The sequence below is a fragment of the Electrophorus electricus genome, chromosome 3 (genome assembly GCF_041902795.1).
Source record: "Electrophorus electricus isolate QZ-2024a chromosome 3, ASM4190279v1, whole genome shotgun sequence".
In the NCBI taxonomy this organism is placed as follows: Eukaryota; Metazoa; Chordata; class Actinopteri; order Gymnotiformes; family Gymnotidae; genus Electrophorus; species Electrophorus electricus.
Window position 1 is genome coordinate 22,871,991 of NC_137499.1, and position 17,227 is coordinate 22,889,217.

The 17,227-nt window shown below is 46.7% G+C and overlaps 1 protein-coding gene across 2 annotated transcripts in view; it reads right to left on the reverse strand.

The window, feature by feature from the left end:
* usp43a (ubiquitin specific peptidase 43a) overlaps window positions 1-17,227 on the reverse strand; it is a 34,178-nt gene that overhangs the window by 15,407 nt on the left and 1,544 nt on the right. For both annotated transcript variants that reach the window (XM_027021929.3, XM_081710675.1), the window contains exons 2-3: window positions 13,048-13,299; window positions 920-990 (exon numbers count right to left, since the gene is read on the reverse strand). In XM_027021929.3, coding sequence (XP_026877730.2) covers window positions 920-990; window positions 13,048-13,299 — 323 coding nt within the window. The remainder of the gene's footprint in view (window positions 1-919; window positions 991-13,047; window positions 13,300-17,227) is intronic.

The following is a 17,227-nucleotide window of genomic DNA, read 5'->3' on the forward strand; positions in this document are numbered from 1 at the left end:
ATCATCTTAAGTGGATAAGAGAGGACCATAAACAAAGAGCTTTGTGCGGCGAGTAGAGATGTTTCCGAACCGATAGCCAGTAGCAGAATCAGGCCGATAACGGCAGAAAATGCCGGGTCCAATTAACAGTTGTTTAACAGTCGCAAACTTAAGAAGCGTGCTGAGAGCCACAGCCTGTTCAGAGGCTGCAGTCAGGTCTGCAGGTCAGAGTCTGATTGGCTGGTGCAGAAACAGACCCAGCAGTGCCGCGCAGGATAAGTGCTGAAGCTGGCCGATAGTCAGATCAGAGGTTTGACTAACAAAACATTCACTGCAAATAAAAGAGAAAACATCCTTCATATCAGAAGAAGCTGTCCTGTGTTGTCCTGTGTTGTCTGACAAATGACTGGAGCAACCCTCAACCAGACTAAATATTACCCCTCCTAGCTTGTGTAAAGATATAGTCAGCGTTCTCTAATGTTCAGTCTGTTTTTCTCCACACACACACACACACACACACACACACAGCAGAAGCCCTCTTCGTCGTATTTGGACAGACTGTGTGTTGTCTTCTAGCATGTTGATGGCCCTGCTGTAAATAAGCTCATCTGCTGTCATCTTAATGAGCCACAGTTACTCCAGTAAAGAGGGCCTCACTTCACACACACACACACACACACACGAGCCTGCGCTCTGCCCCGACACCATCTGTGAAAGAACATTCTGGAGCTTTCTCATTTTCTCATGTATAGCAGACACACTTCTATGAGCATCGGTCCGTGTGAAAAGGGCTAAAACTAGCACAGGATGGAGGGATGAGATGACTCAGCTCAGGACAGCGTGGGACTCACGATTCCTCCCTCCATGGCACTCCGAGATGCTACTGTGCTGAAGTCAGAGGATGTGTGTGTGTGTGTGTGTGTGTGCATGCATATCTGACCTGTACTGCGCCTGGAAGTGGTCCTGGACAAAGCTGTGCCTGGTGCCGGCTGGTCTTGCCTCTGCTGGACCCTGCAGCACACACAGCTCGGGTTACACACACACCTGACAAAGCCTTCAGCGTCGATCTCATCCAATCACTACCACCTCTGTGTGTGCTCTTGCCACATGATACATCCACATTTCCCAAAAGTACCAAAGCAATGCGAAACAAAGAATGCCGTGAGGCCCTACTCAGAGGCTAGCAACTGTAACTAGTGTGTTATGGGCTCTCTCAGAGTCTCTGGACTCTCTGGAGCAAAATAAAATGAAATCTTGTGTCAGGAACTGTTTTTTTTTAGCATAACTAAAGTATAAAGAAATACACGAGAAGAGGAAAAGATGAGTCAAAGCTCCTTACTGCCGTAAACACAAAGCGCAATGAAATTGTTCATGTAATTCCTTCAGACTTCAGCAGCAGCACAGAGACACTACAACACAGAGACACTACAATACAGACACTACAACACAGAGACACTACAACAGACACAATACAACACAGAGACACTACAACACAGAGACACTACAATACAGACACTACAACACAGAGACACTACAATACAGACACTACAACACAGAGACACTACAACACAGCAGTGCCAACACTAAACAGCATTACCACAAGACAGCACTGTTTCAAATACACATAGAAACTGTATGCAGGTAAGCACAATCAATAAAGTGATAAATATCAATAAAGTGATAAATATCAATAAAGTGACTGCATATACAGACTGAAACAATATAAGCACTGTTACATGGATGGCAGGCTAGCAGTACACTGACAGAGGAAAGCTCACGTTCACATACGGTATGAAATCCCTCTTATGGTCTGGAGATCCTTGCATGCTCTGAACCTTTCTGCTCTTCTTCATGCGTCTTTACGCTCTCTCTTGCTGTGTTCCTCTGCGTCTCTGCTCTCTGTCCTACGGGCTACAGACCTTCAGACGTAACAGGCCCTGAACCCTTCACACCTCCGCTGTTGTACCTTTATTCTAGAGCTACTCATTAATTATCTCTGTTTATACTATAGTTCCTTCTTAAATGTAATTTTATCCTATAATGGGTTTTTTTTAACATCTACTTTAATTTCTCTTTTGAATTTTTAATGTTTAATTGTCTTATATATTTGTATATATTTGCATTAGTTTAGATTTTGATGTTATATCTGTGTGTACAGTGTATGCTGGGTATCCTGAAAAGTGCTTATAAATAAAATTCTATGATTATTATTATTCTTATTATTATTATGACAATCCAGGGAGAGAGGCCCGTATCCAGGGAGAGAGGCCCGTATCCAGGGAGAGAGGCACGTATCCAGGGAGAGAGGCCCGTATCCAGGGAGAAAAGCCTGTATCCAGGGAGAAGCCCTGTTTTTTGTCCAGGTGTGGCAATACACGTGTTGTGAAGTACAAGGTACATGGCATCTTCTGTAGCCCTGTTTTGGTAGTAAACAAATTGTGGGGGATGGGGTGGGGTGGTGGTCCACTGTATTTGGGGTGATAGTGTAAATTTATCCCAGTGCAAGACTTTCAAAGCACTTCACTGCAATGGGGGTGAGTGCATCTGGCCTGCCGTCGTTAAGGAGCTGCACTTGGGCTTCTCTGGCACAGGAATGATGGCTTCAAGGCCCTTAAAGCGCGCGGGCACTGCTTGGCAGATTAAAGATGTCTGAAACTGTACGCTAGCTGGTCACTGCCAGCCTTTAGCACATGGCATGAAACTCCAACTTGGGCAGAGACTTTGCTCCAGAGCAGAGGAGGTGCTGCTGAGTGCAAAAGTAGCATAAAAAACAACAAGCCAAGCTTGTTGAGAAGCCCTGGTTGCCATGGCACCGGTTGCCTGGGACCTCTACGTCTTGTAAAGAGCTATGCCTCGATGGGAACATCTTCTAAAAGCAAAAATGAACACCAACTATCAATTCCCATCAGGTCTAAATGCAGACAGCCACTGGCCCCTAAAATGGGTTTAGTCCTCTGTTTATAAGAATAAAACTCCTGTCATTCAGCACTCTGATACCAAAAAAACAAGCAAACAAACAAAAAAACAGCCGACTCATAAAATGTTCACCTGCTCCAGGACTCCGAGCCCTGCCCGGAATAGAACTCATCTATTTTGGCCTGGTTTTCCTCATTTATAGGAACATAAACTTTTATGGTTTCTATTCCCGGGGACTGGTAGTCTGGGTGTAGACACTCCCCATTCCACTCGTGCGTTTATCACTTCCCGTGGTCACGCGTGGCAACTGTTCGGGTGTTTACAGGAACCCGATGCTTCACCACGGAGACGAGAGATGATGGTGTGAAGAGGCTGCGATGGAGCATGCCAAACAGGACGAAACCTGAGCACCTGTGAGCGTGACGCCCCAAAACGTCAGTTTAGCAGAGAAATCTGTGTCCCAAAGCAGACACTGATATCTCTCGGCCTGTCTCTCCTGTCCTTTGTGTTTCTTACAACCTTAAAACCGTGCAAGAAAAAAACACCCCTTTCAGATGTCCTTGAAGAACTGAATGAACGCCACGTCTGAACACCCAGATCTAGTGCCACCAGAGCCAGTACGACTACAGGACTAAACACGTCCACGACCTTGAAAATTCTGAGTAAACACTGTGAGCTGTCGGTAAAGAGGAAAGACACAGAGCTTGTTTATGGGCAAAACCACGGAGATCTGAGCAGAGTATTAAACCAGAAGATGGGTTACGTGCGTAACACTCCCAGTCCCATCTTAGCATTCCAGTGGCATGGTAACCTGTGGCTGGTCCTGGATACCATGCGCACGGATGCAGGGTGAATGCGGGTGAGTTGTGGGTACTTCCTCCGGGAGCATGGCGACAGCTTGTGTGCAGCGGGAGAGCGGCTGGGTGTGAAGCAGCATGGCAGGGCTCTCTGGAGAGACGCCAATACACGCAGCAATGTTGCCGAGTCACGTTCCCATACAACAACGCTGACTCCTTCACGCTACCCTCAGCGTGACCGACACGTTTGGGGGCGACGGGGGGTTGTTAGAGAGGAAACAGAGGGAGGGAAGGAGGGAAACAGACAGTGCGGGGTGGGGGTGGGGGTGGGGGGGGGTCAGAGAAAGGGCAGCAGAGTCCTCTCCAGAGACAGTAGCGACAGAAGGAGAGCGAGAGGAGGTGGAGAGAGAGAACAACCGGATCTTTTCATCACTGCGAGAGCTCCAGAGCCTTGAGCCTTGGACCCTTGACCAAAACCTTCTCTACAGGACGGTAAGGTCAGGGCATCTCTGTCTCTCTGTCTCTGTAATGCAGAAGCAGGAACGCCGATCGACTGTCTTACTTTCCGCACCAGAGCCAAAAATAGACCAGCGTGGCTGGCAGGAACAGTAGGCGGCAGGCCCTGCTGCAGTTTCCGCGGATCAAAGCCCCGCCCCCTCCATGCGGAACAGTCGTGTTCCCGCCACGTTCCCATGGCATTCCTGTCGCGTTCCCGTCGCTCAGCTGCTGCTGGTTAACTGGTCCTTCATTACTGAGGCTTACTGTTGCCATCCCACAGGTCTCCACCAGGGGGAGGGCGCTGCCCGTGGGTTATTTTGCTGTGTCGCACCGATATCCCGGGGCAGCTCAGTCCCACTGCAGCGTTAGAGATGTGACGAAAGTGGATGTGGAGGAGAGCGGGCAGAGAAGCGGGTGGATATGGAGTAGAGGGTGGATGAAGCACTAGCCATGCAGCAGCGCAGTGCTGAGTCATACTTGGTACACACGGCGGTTTGTGATTCAACCCCCTCCACACAGTGTTGACGGCTTCACCCTCCTGGGACATGTTTGGCCCACACGGCTGGACTCGACGTAGCTACACACTTCGACTCCGCGGGAGCCTTGTGCTGAGCGCTTGCTCTCCCTCCCTCCCCCTCTGTGCCCAGTTCAGGGTCTCACTGCTCCCGGTTGTTTCTGCCTCTCTGCCTGTCCCACTGTGTATCTTTCTCCGCTCTTTCTCACGGTCATCACTGATGACCATGTCCTGCATCCTCCAACCCTGAGGACTGTAGAGTCTGATCACGTCTTCATTATAGCCAATCAGCACGGGATCCTGCACGTAATGCAGTGAAGATCTTTGTCAATTCAATCATAGTCAGAGGGAGAGAGAAAGAGAGAGGGAGGGAGAGAGAAAGAGAGAGGGAGGGAGAGAGAGAGAATGAGAGGGCGGTCACGTCTCACTTTTTTTTAGCATGCCTTTATCCAGGTGAGCGGGCCCAGGTTGTTACCTGACAATAACAAATCTCGGCTGACAGCCAGACTCCACAGCAGAGTCACACTGTCCCTCTAACAAACTCCAGAGTGCTGGAGTCTATTAACTGGATAAACTCGTCACTGGATAGGCTCTTCACTGGATAAACTCTTCACTGGATAGGCTCTTCACTGGATAAACTTGTCACTGGATAGGCTCTTCACTGGATAAACTCTTCACTGGATAAACTCTTCACTGGATAGGCTCTTCACTGGATAGGCTCTTCACTGGATAGGCTGAAGGAACACATCACTGCTTCAACACTGAGCTCTAATGTCTACTGGCATTCCTGCTGTTACTATGGGCGACTCAGCCAGGGAGTCCATCAGCTATAAGGATGAACAGATAAGGTGGACTGTCCTCTATTACCATATTAACACGGATTTTTGAAGGCATAGAACACTAAAGCCTGGAATAAACAAGACACAGAGACACACACACACAGAGAAAAAGAGAGAGAAACATACAGAAAGAGAGAGAGAGAAAGAGAGAAACACACACAAAGAGAGATAGAAACAGAGAAACACAGAGACAGAGAGAGAGAGAGAGAGAGAGAGAGAGAGAGAGAGAGAGAGAGAGAGAGAAAAACACAAGCACACATTTACAAGGAATAATACCCTACTGCTTAGTACCAGGCAGTGAGAATCCGCTTCTTACTCTGCAGGGAGTCTAATGTTACACACGCACACACCCACCCATACACACACACACACACACACACACACACACACCCATACACACACACACACACACACACACACACGCACACACCCACCCATACACACACACACACACACACACACACACACACACGCACACACACACCCATACACACACACACACACACACACATGCACACACACACCCATACACACACACACACACACACACACACACACACACGCACACACACACACACACACACACACACGCACACACACACCCATACACACACACACACACACACACACACACACACACACGCGCACACACACACACACACACACGCGCACACACACACACACCAATAAGGAGCTGTCTCTAACAGCAGCTCTCTCTGCAGGGCTGTGGCTGGGAGGGACTGGGATTACCTTCTGTGCTGCAGCATTTAGTGCAGTGAGAACTTCAGTCAGGATGTACACTGAGACGGGCAACCCGCACATGCACTGATATAGTAGGAAATGTGGAGGCAGTAATTAATACAAACAATCCCACCATTAGACACCCACACGCACGCGCACACACCCACACACACACACACACAGACACGCAGACACCCACACACACACACGCACACACAGACACCCACACCCAGACATACACACACATACATACACACACACATACACATATACACACACATACACACATACATACACATACACACATACACACACACACAAATACACACACATAAATACACACACACACAATCCTCCAAATGCCCTGCCACTGTAGAGGCAAAGTTTCTATTAAAGGACAAAATACATCTGCTCAAAAACCCTCATAAACAAAAAGTGACATTCTGTAATTCCATGTCACATTTGTCTAATCGCCAGTTTTAAAAAAACCTTGATACACATTAATACAGGAATGGAGCAGAAGCTGCAAAGTGCCCTTCTAAGTACACTCCTAAGAGTACTTCTAAGTACATTCCTAAGTGTCCTTCTAAGTACACTTCTAAGTACAGTCTAAGTACAGTCTAAGTACATTCCTAAGTGCCTAAGGGCACTTCTAAGTCCTTTCCTGAGACCCCCCATCTAAAACCTCGCATAAGGGCTCTCCAAATGTGGTCAGCTGCTCCCCAGAGTCACAGCTGAAGCAGGGTTGTAGGTTTGGCTGGTGTATCTGTGCCATGCTGGTTCTGTCTCATGGTTTGTCTTTCCTGTGGTGTGCAGTGCAAATTTCACTTGCTCAGGTGATCTGTCACTGCTGCCCCAAGCTTCTCTGACGTCTCTCTCACTCCCTCGTTTCTTCTGTCTCTGCCTCTCCTGTCTGAATATTTTACATCTGCGCTCTCTCTCTCTCTCTCTCTCTCTCTCTCTCTCTCTCTCTCTCTCTCTCTCTCTCTCTCTCTTTCTCCTGTGTTGCAGTCAGGTTCTCAGTCTCTTTGGAAAGTGGCAAGATCAGAGCGAGAGCCGGTTCCTTCCTATGGACCTGAGCCACCTCTGCCCTGCTCAACTAGTCAGCCAGACAATGAAGGAAAATTCCACTTTCATACCTCTCTCTGGGGAATCTTGTGTTTCATAACAAGAAGACGTTAAGAAAAGACGCCTGTACTGTAATTAGACCCTAATTGAGGTGGCAGGCTATTGTGGAAAGAGCTCCCACCCGGGCAATGGGAGCAGCCAGCCGGCCCGCTGGGAGGGAGAGAGCTCTGGCTCTGAGCGCGAGGGCACCAGGAGAGCCCGGCTCTGCGTGCTGGATCTGCCCTGAAGCTGGCGCTGATCCAGGCTGTTGGCTCTGTCACCGCCTGCCCTCTGGCCACTCAAAACCCGCCACTTGCTTACTAGATCCACTGCCCACACACGTTCTTAAGGAAATCCTACCTGAAGTAATTGAACCTTCACTACATTTAATAATGTAAACTTGAACCTTGCCTATGTTCATAAATCATTCAAATTAGCAGTAATCAGACCACTTATCAAAAAATCTAACCTCGACCCATGTCAGCTGACAAACCTTCCATTTATTTTCAAGATCATAGAAAAAGCTGATTAGCACTATTTACAGTAGTTAATGACCGGTTGTTGGCTTCTGACCAGGTTTATGTCTCTTTGCTTATTCTGCTTGATCTGAGTACAGCATGCGACACTATAGATCACAAGATTTTACTAGATACACTCGAAAATGTTGTTGGGATTAGGGGAATAGCCCTTTCCTGGTTGAAATCTTATCTAGCCGTTCGGTACCAGTTTGTTAACGTAAATGGAGACTTCTCAGCAAACAACAAGGTTAGCTATGGTGTCCCACAAGGATCTGCTCTAGGGTCTTTGCTTTTTCTTTATATATGCTACCTCTAGGTGACATTAAACATAAACACTGTGCTAGCTTTCACTGCTACACTGATGATACTCAGCTATATGTATCAGCCCAGCCAGAGGACAAATATCACCTTAGTATTATTGAGGAATGCATAAAGCATGTCAAACACTGGATGTTGAGGAACTTTCTCTCACTTAATCCTGACAAAACAGAGGTGCTTCTATTAGGCCCAGGGACAGTGAGGTCCTCACTCTCTAATTACTCAATCAGCCTCAATGGTCTCCCAATCCCATCTTCTCTATCAGTTATTGAAACAGTTATTAGAAAAACAGTTATTATTATGGAACTGTTAAACAATTATTTTTTTGTCACTCCAGTTTGTTAGAGAGGGGCAGAGTGCTGATGTTCCAGGAGCCCTGCATTTCCTGCTGGCTCTTTCCTTTTAGCTGTGCTGCCATGTCTAGATCTGCCGGAGTCCATCATTGTACATTATAGTTCCCTAATGTACACACCCTCATACCTGGACATGCCTAATAATCTATTCTCTCTTTCTGCTGAGGTTCACCTCCCCCTGGTGTCATGATGTCACTGAGCCTCCACCCATCTCAGCTCCCACCACCCCTGATGCCCTCTGCTGTAGCCCACCACACCTCCACCCCAGACAACTACTCCTTCGTTGTCCTTAATGGACGTTCTCTTGCAGGATGAGTCTCAGACACATGCACACCATCGTGACAAGACTAGGATCTCTAGAAAGTTGGACTAGACATTAATGGCTTATTTATCATTTTATTATTATTTATTTATTTTTCTCTTAAAATTTTTATTATTGTGGTTGTCCGTTGTCAGCCAGAGGAGGATGGGCCCCCCTTTGAGTCTTGGTTCATCTCCAGGATTGTTCCTCATGCTCTAGGGAGTTTTTCCTTGCCACTGTCACCCTTGGTCTGCTCACTGGGGGCTTGGACTTGGACATTTGTAAAGCTGCTTTGTGACAACAACTGTGGTAAGAAGTGCTATATAAATAAATTTGACTTGATTTGATTTGAATTCTGGCTACAGACAAAAGCACTTTCGGTAAGGCACTGAGATAACAGCGCTGTTCCAAGAAGCAACATGTGAAGTCCTTCTTACTTATGGCCTTTAGCCTCATCAGCTCCTCGGTGCTGTGGTGGACTCGGCCTGGCTCAGTCAGAGTGGCATTACCCAGCAGAAACATGGGACTGCACCACACCCATTTACTGGTTAACAGCTCATTTTAGGTTTATAGCATTTCAAATACAGTCTTAAAGCCTTAGAAATCTACAATACCAGCTCACTCCTCAATGAGCTTCACTGCGACTCCAGGCAAAATGATTCTCTGATTTTCATTTGACATAACATCCTCCATTTATTTACCAATTTCAACGTCTCTGTCACAATATTTCCATCTTATTAGTTTTGTGTGTGTGTGTGTGTGTGTGTGTGTGTGTGTGTGTGTGTGTGTAAACTACCATGCCAGATTGAGGTGGAGATGGCAGAGAACAGTGTAACAGTGAGAGTACAGCGATCTCAGGTCCTGCTATCAGAATGCGCCCCTTAGCACCTGGAGTGAGGTCGAGTCAGACATGCCTTAGACCTCAGTGAGCATGTTCAGAAACGCACTGCAGCTCAATGGAGTTAAAAACAGCCACCGCTGAGAAATATGTCAGAAATACTTCATAAACACTTAAATATTTCATAAACATCATAACAGTGATGTTTGGAGTGTCTTCATGCTACGTAACAGTGGTTAGGCTGTCAGAGCACAATTCCCTGGGCCGCCTTACAGCTTGGTGAAGATGATGGCCATGCCAAGGAGGAAGGTCACGTACAGGAGCGAGCAGCTCTGTGTGGAGGGAGAGTTTCCAGCACCGCAGGCTCTTGGCAGGTCCGAAAGAACCTGCTGTCTCTATTTCTTTACCCACACCCCACCTGTCTGCCTGTGTCTGTGTTTCCCATGTTCGGTCTGTCTCGCTAGGTCTGTCTCGCTAGGTCTGTCTCTCCCTAGGTCTGTATCTCCCTCATCTCTGGTTTTATGGTATGTAAAATATTTCAGTAATGTTGTTCCTTTACTAATTGGATTGTACGCGTGGTTGGTCAGTGGCAGTGTGTTTACGGAGTAACCTAGTAACCTGTAAGCAGAACCCCTTAACATGACTACAGGCCCTACAAACCTATTGACCCCAATGACCGCAATGACCCTAATGTCCATAATGACCCTATTGAACATGGCATTCATAGATTTGCTGCAGGGTTCTTCTTCTGCTTGGTCTATTAGTGTGCACTATCCTCATGGAGGACACACACACACACACACCTCCCTTAGTTCACTACAATGTTGAGTAATATCTAAATGCTCCATGTACAATTACAATACATTCCAAATAGAATCCCATCCAATCCTACAGGAGCATGGAGGGGACACATTCCAGTATGGAAAGTGCCGTTAGACGTGTCCACGTTATTGCCACTACACTCACAGCTGAGCTCCAGCCAATGGGCACGCATGCACCATTGCTGAGAGAGACCTGTGACAGAGGAACACTTCCTGCCCCACTGCGAACAAGAGGCCACGCTCACCGACACAGCAGGTAGAGGCAGCGGCTGAGCACCCAGAAGGGAGTGAGGAGTCAGCATTTGAGACATGAGCTCCAGCAGAGCCTTTGATTACCCCCCCACCTTATCCCACCACCCACTACTGCCCCCCCTCCACACAGCCCAAATTACCCCAGCTAAGCAGTCCACTATTACCAGCATTTCTCTCCCTGCCTGCACGGAGGGCAGGAAGGTGACCCGGGATCAACAGCCTCTGAAATGCGTGGTCAGAGAGACAGCTCTGTTGTCTGCCTATGTCAGGGATCTGTGAGAAAGGGCAAACTGACAAGGTATTTGGTATCTCTCAGTATAGAACAGTGCAAAATGGTCTCTATCCAACTGTCTCTCAGTAATAAAGCATTTTGATAGGCTCACAAAATCTGAGGTATCTCAGCAGTTTAAGAACCTTAAGAATTACAGACCAACTAAAAAGTTGGAAAAGTCCAAACCAGACATAGAGTAGCAACTATTTTGATAAGCTGTGCTGTTTTAGCTAACTTATCCAACAATGACAAAAGAATTTAGTGCAGCGTCACAACACTAACAGAACATCTCTGTTGCGCAGCACCACACAACATTATCAAAATGAAACTGTCACTGTTAACATTCTTTCACTGGTTTGAAACATCCAGCCTTATTATCTCAAAACCACATTAGAAAACCAGTTTGTTCAGTGCAGCAAGTGTGTGTGTGTGTGTGTGTATGTGTGTGTGTGTGTGTGTGTGTGTGTATGTGTGTATGCGCGTGTGTGTGTGTGTGTGTGTGTGTGTGTGTGTGTGTGTGTGAGTGTGTGTGTGTGTCCAGATGATTATACCTTCATCTCTGGCACTTCAAAGCCAGCACGTACCTGCGCTCTCGTTCTCTTTCAGAATTCTGATGATAACTAACTTAATGTCGCTAGAGTGTGATGATATCCTGACACCGCCCTGCCGTAGGAAACTGTTCTGTTCTTGTAGGGTGTGAAGGAGACCAGTAGGCCAGGCAGACGCCTGCCCTCTTCTGTTGGAAACCATCTCACCCAGCCGCATTCATTCAGAATGACATCACTAAAATGTCCTGCGTAAATTGTCTGGTATGACTTCCACGACTTGCCTAATGATTTTGCTCGTGGGTGTGCATTGCCCGGCACCCCAGTTCTAGGCTACAGGAACAACCAGACAGAGACCCATCAGCATGTGTTAGCGCATCCTCCAATCACAGCGCTGTGTGGTGCCTGCTGTCCAATCACAGCCCTGTTGGTGGCTGTTGGTTATTCTACAGCTAAAAAAATCTGGAGACAAAAGAAACAAAACAAAGCACTGTAGACTGGACTGTGCAGAGCATTAACTGCATACACCTACAAACACACGCGCTTGCACAGAAACGTGCACAAACACACACACACACACACAGAGAAACGTGCACAAACTTCTTTTGATGTTACTAAAATTGGCTCCAGGAGAGGGAGAGGTCATGTCTCCCAGGAAAGGTCTTGCCAGCCTCCAGCAGTAACACCAGAGGACAAAGGTTGTGTCCCAAACCCTTCCCTAGATCAAAGTCCACAAAGCAGATTAGGAGAGGAGTTGAGATGAGGATATTTAGTGCCATTTTAGGTCAGGGTCTGTTGAACAGGACTTCCTGAAAATGGCTTCTCAGTTCTGCTAAGAATCCGCTCATGTCGTCTTCGTCAAAGACGAGTGAACGGCGTAGACGTAAGCGGTTCGTTTAGAAATGTGTCTGAGCTGGAAAGGGAGGCGGAGACAAGTGGAGAAAACAAAACGAGACTAGAGATGTTCAGCTGGGGAGAGTGTACCACTACCGTCCAAAGAAAGGCCTGCATCTCTCTCTCTCTCTCTCCGTCTCCCTCATCTCACATTCCTGGAGAGATTTGCTGAAAGGAAGGAGACTGTGCAAACAAAAGAGCTCTTCTCTTTAAACAAGAACACTCTCACACACACTCACACACACGCACGCACACACGCACGCACACACAGGCGCACACACATGCACACACATGCACACACATGCACAAATACTTACTCAAATATACACACCCACACACGAAGACATTCACACAGACACCAATGGCACTCTCACTAGAGGCCATACAGGCTGTCATGGGCCCAGGCTCTGTGTGTGTGGCAAGGTCATAGTGTGACCCTGAGGTCATAGTGTGGCAGTGAGGTCATGTGGTGCTGAGGTAACAGTACACTAATGGTGTGTATTCAGTAAGACCATGCTAAGAATGCTCATAGTGCAAGAGTTTACCATATTCAGAGCTTTTGACCTGCTGCTGCTTGAGGTGCCATTGGTGACAGTGCTGGAGGGGTTGTTGCCGTTGGAGACGGTGCTGGAGGGGTTGCTGCTGTTGGAGACGGTGCTGGAGGGGTTGTTGCCGTTGGAGACGGTGCTGGAGGGGTTGGCATCTTCATGCACTCGGTCCAGGAGCCACAGGAGGAACTCCAGAGCATCGTGCTGTGAGTTTCCCCGAAACTGGGAGCCGTATTTGGACACAACGCTCTATAGACACACAAACAAGGCGTCACATGCAACTCCTCCAAGCCGCTTGCGTTTCATGCAATATTTACAAAACAAAAGACACGGAGAGATATTTTTACTAGTCAGTCTTTACCTTTATAGAATCGTTACCCCAAACATTTCTATAAACTTTTTAAAACAATCAAATGAATGGAAATGAGACACTGTCCCCCTACAAAGGACTGACATCTTCTGTAGCAGAGCATGATTCCTCATTTTTGAAGTGAGCCACTCTCTGACTGACAGGATTACTGGATGCTCATCTTTAAGACAGAAACTGAAAACACATCCCACAAGTCTATTTATAAACGTGAAGCTCCCAAACTTACATCCGTATAAAATGAATCAGCAGAGAGGACAGAGGAGGAGCGTGGCTGGGAGGGGCATGGAGAGGAGGAGAGCGAGGGAGAGGTGGGGGAGGAGAGGGATGTGGAGGAGGAGAGAGGAGGAGAGAGGAGGAGAGAGAACTGAACCTCAAGTCCATGTTGAGATAGAATGCAACACTGAAATCACAAGAGGTGCAACTGTGACTGCGCACTGGTACCAGTATTATCAATGTTCTTATCAATATTCCAGTTTTCTGTCTATTATGACATTATGTTGTCATAGTGCTGTTGAAATGGAAAAAAATGGAAAATGGAAAAAAAGTAGCAGCAGTGATAGGTTTGTAAGCTAGACCAGAAAGACCTCGAGCTTAACTTACAGAGCAGTCACAATTTAAACTGCAACTGCATATTGGTGTGAAAAATCACAATTCGATATCTTCTCTGCAATCATTCCTTCCCACTAAGCGCCCACGAGTCTCGGGGCTGACGACACCGTCTGGCTGGCATCCCTGCTGTCAGGAGGACCTGAGCATGTGTCCTGCTTTACCTCCCAGCTGGAAAACCTTTCCGGAAAACCATACCGCGTGACCCAAACCAGTGACTTCCAAACCCAGCGTCCCGGGCGTCTTGGAGCACATGCACTAAGGCTGTGCTGATAATCCATGCCATCAACCATCTTCGATGGTGGACAGATCATTAAGCCACACCCCCGACACCATGGACGGATCATCAAGCCACACCCCCCACACCACGCTGACAGCGCCCACACCTGCTACTGTTCCAGTGTCTGCTATAACGCTCTGATGTGTTTATTACTTATTACTTACCTGGACATCAACCTGAACCGTAGAACTGCTGAACGTGTTGTTCTAAGGAATGTCAAGTCCTTCCAGTGAAAAACCAGATCAGCCATTTCCCCGGTTTTGTATAAGCAGTTATTTTAGTTTCTTTTTGATTTTGCTGAACATTTTACATCAAAATGCTAAAATATGCTTTTCATGTAGGCATTTAAAATAATACTCACTGTCATTTGTATTTTTGTGTCTTCAGTGGAGATAAAACATTTTTTTGAAAAATATTGCCCAATAAATGGGAAAAAAAACACACGTTAAAAAAACATGTGTGACCCCCACCCCACCACCTTCTGGGTTTGCCATCGAGGTTTCCTTGTATACCCCATCATACGCCAATGAGGTAGACATCGCCCAACCCTTAATATAAACATTTAAACACCTTTAAATACTGCAGGGCATTTACACCCTCTTACTACACATCCTGCACTTTAATTTAAAATTTCATTAATCTAAACTAGTGATATTTATACTAAACTAGTGATATTTATTTAAACAAAGTTAAAATATAGTACAAGACTAAACACGTGTGTCATCTAGAATACTGTTCAGAATGCCACACACAGCATGTACCCCTGTGCAGTTGTGCTGGACGCGAGATGGCGCATGCCGGGTCCTTGCTGTGGTGGTAAACAAGGTGTGCTAGCATGACACTCAGATAAGACTTGGACCTAGACACATAGGTTCCCTGGACCCGCACTCTCCAACCACTGGACATCCATGCCATGCGACAATGTTGACATCCATAGCAGGAAGGACAACATATACAGACCTACAACTTAACATAAATTCATTAATACCTTTTACGAGACTATGCTTTTAACATTTATCTGAAGCTCTACTGGCCGGTGCAGCCAACAGCCTCAAACATGCCACAAATTGCCAACTTTTCGAATCCACCATTAAAGCCGTTATAATATCAGAGACAGGTACCAGTGCTACCAGACATATCATCTGGACATACCATCACGTGTACTGTGCATAAAGGGTTAAAAGTCATTTATTCATTTTGGATTCTCTACTTCATCACATCCAAATGAAATGAGAGACTTACCCTGATATTTATGAGTAAGGTCTGACCTTCTCACAACAATTCTGCCCTTATTTGCCATTTGAAAGACAACTTTTAAAAGGGCAGGGCTAAAACAAATCGATGCTGAGAAGACAGGCCTGCATGTGGCCCCTCCCTCCTGCAGCTGGCCCCTCCCTCCCGTGCATGCCCCCTCCCTCCAGCTGCTGGCCCCTCCCTCTTATTCTGCATATGTGAGTTGTCTGGCTCACAGAGGCCGACCCGGCAGGACTCCACAGCTGATGGCTTACACAGCACAGGGGAAACTGAGATGTTACATAAATCACTCCTGTCCTCTGGAATATCTTCAGCCTTCACATGCCCCTTTTCACCTACCCTTTACCCCTACAGCTTTTACTGCCCCACAAACTGCCACTGCAGGGTCAACCGAAAATGAACAATATGGCTAACCGTCGTGTTTCCACAGCTTTCTCTATCCGTTCAAAAAGGCCAGGGACACATGAGTGGGAGAAGAAAAGGAGAAAAAGATATTGTATGGGAGAATGAGTGAGAGAGGGAGAGATGGAATGAAGAAATAGGGAATGGAAAGAGAGATAGGCCAAAAAACAATGTAGAAGATGGACAGATGGAGGAAAAGAGAGGGAGAAGAAAGGAGGAGTGTGCATAGCCAGTCACTCATTAGCAGTCGGACGCGTGCTGTTGCTGAGAGCTGAGGACACTCCTGCCGTGGAGAGCCAGACACTGTCTCTGACTCCTGTGGGAACATGTCTGACAGACAGGAACAGGACTCCACTCTCACGCCCTTCCTCCTCCTCCTCCTCACTAATAAAGCCTCCCAGTCTTCTTTTCTTCCTCCAGCTTTCTGTTATTTTTGTTTTTAAATCTGTCAGTGACTTAGCTGTTAGTGACCACATGAAGCATTTCACATTTCCAGAAAATGTTAAGTCATAACTGACTAAGCGCTCCTTATGAGAATATCAGTCCAGTTCGCAAGTGAAGACACGATTATACAACGTAAACAGAATATAAGACACTGATAAATATACATCTGCCATTTATGGCTTTTTGAGAGAGGCAGAGGACAAACAAATTAACACATGAACACACACACATTCAGACGCACACACACATACACACAGGTGGAGCACAGTATGGGAGAAGAGCTCACAGCGTATTCAAGGTGGTGTGTGTCAGCCAAAAGTGAGGTAGTCAGGCACCTTGCAGAGGAACTGTTCTACACAAACACGCACAATGTGAACTTCCTCCTAACACTACCATGTAAAGCTGAGACACAGTTAAAAAGTACTGAGGTGACACAAAGTACATATATGTTTATGTTTATGAAGCTGGGCCATTAAGGCCACTCTCTGAGCCCTGTACCACTGACACTCTAAATATGACCCACTGACATGCAGCCATTACTCCTCATGACTTCCTCAGCTCTCATGGACCTGGAGGTGCTGAGATTTCGGTAGGAACCATAAACTGAGCGCAAAGCCCAACAACACTGTCTTACTTTCTCACTCTTTTCAAACCAGACCTTTTTCTGTTACAGACCTCTAAATTTAATGACTTCTCACCTCCGGTTTTTAAGGTTGCAGAGGGATATGAACTATTTATAATGTTGCTATCTAACACACTACAGTCAGCGAACAATGGCTATTTGCTCCTGACTGTAATACTATAGTATATAGTAGTTCTAT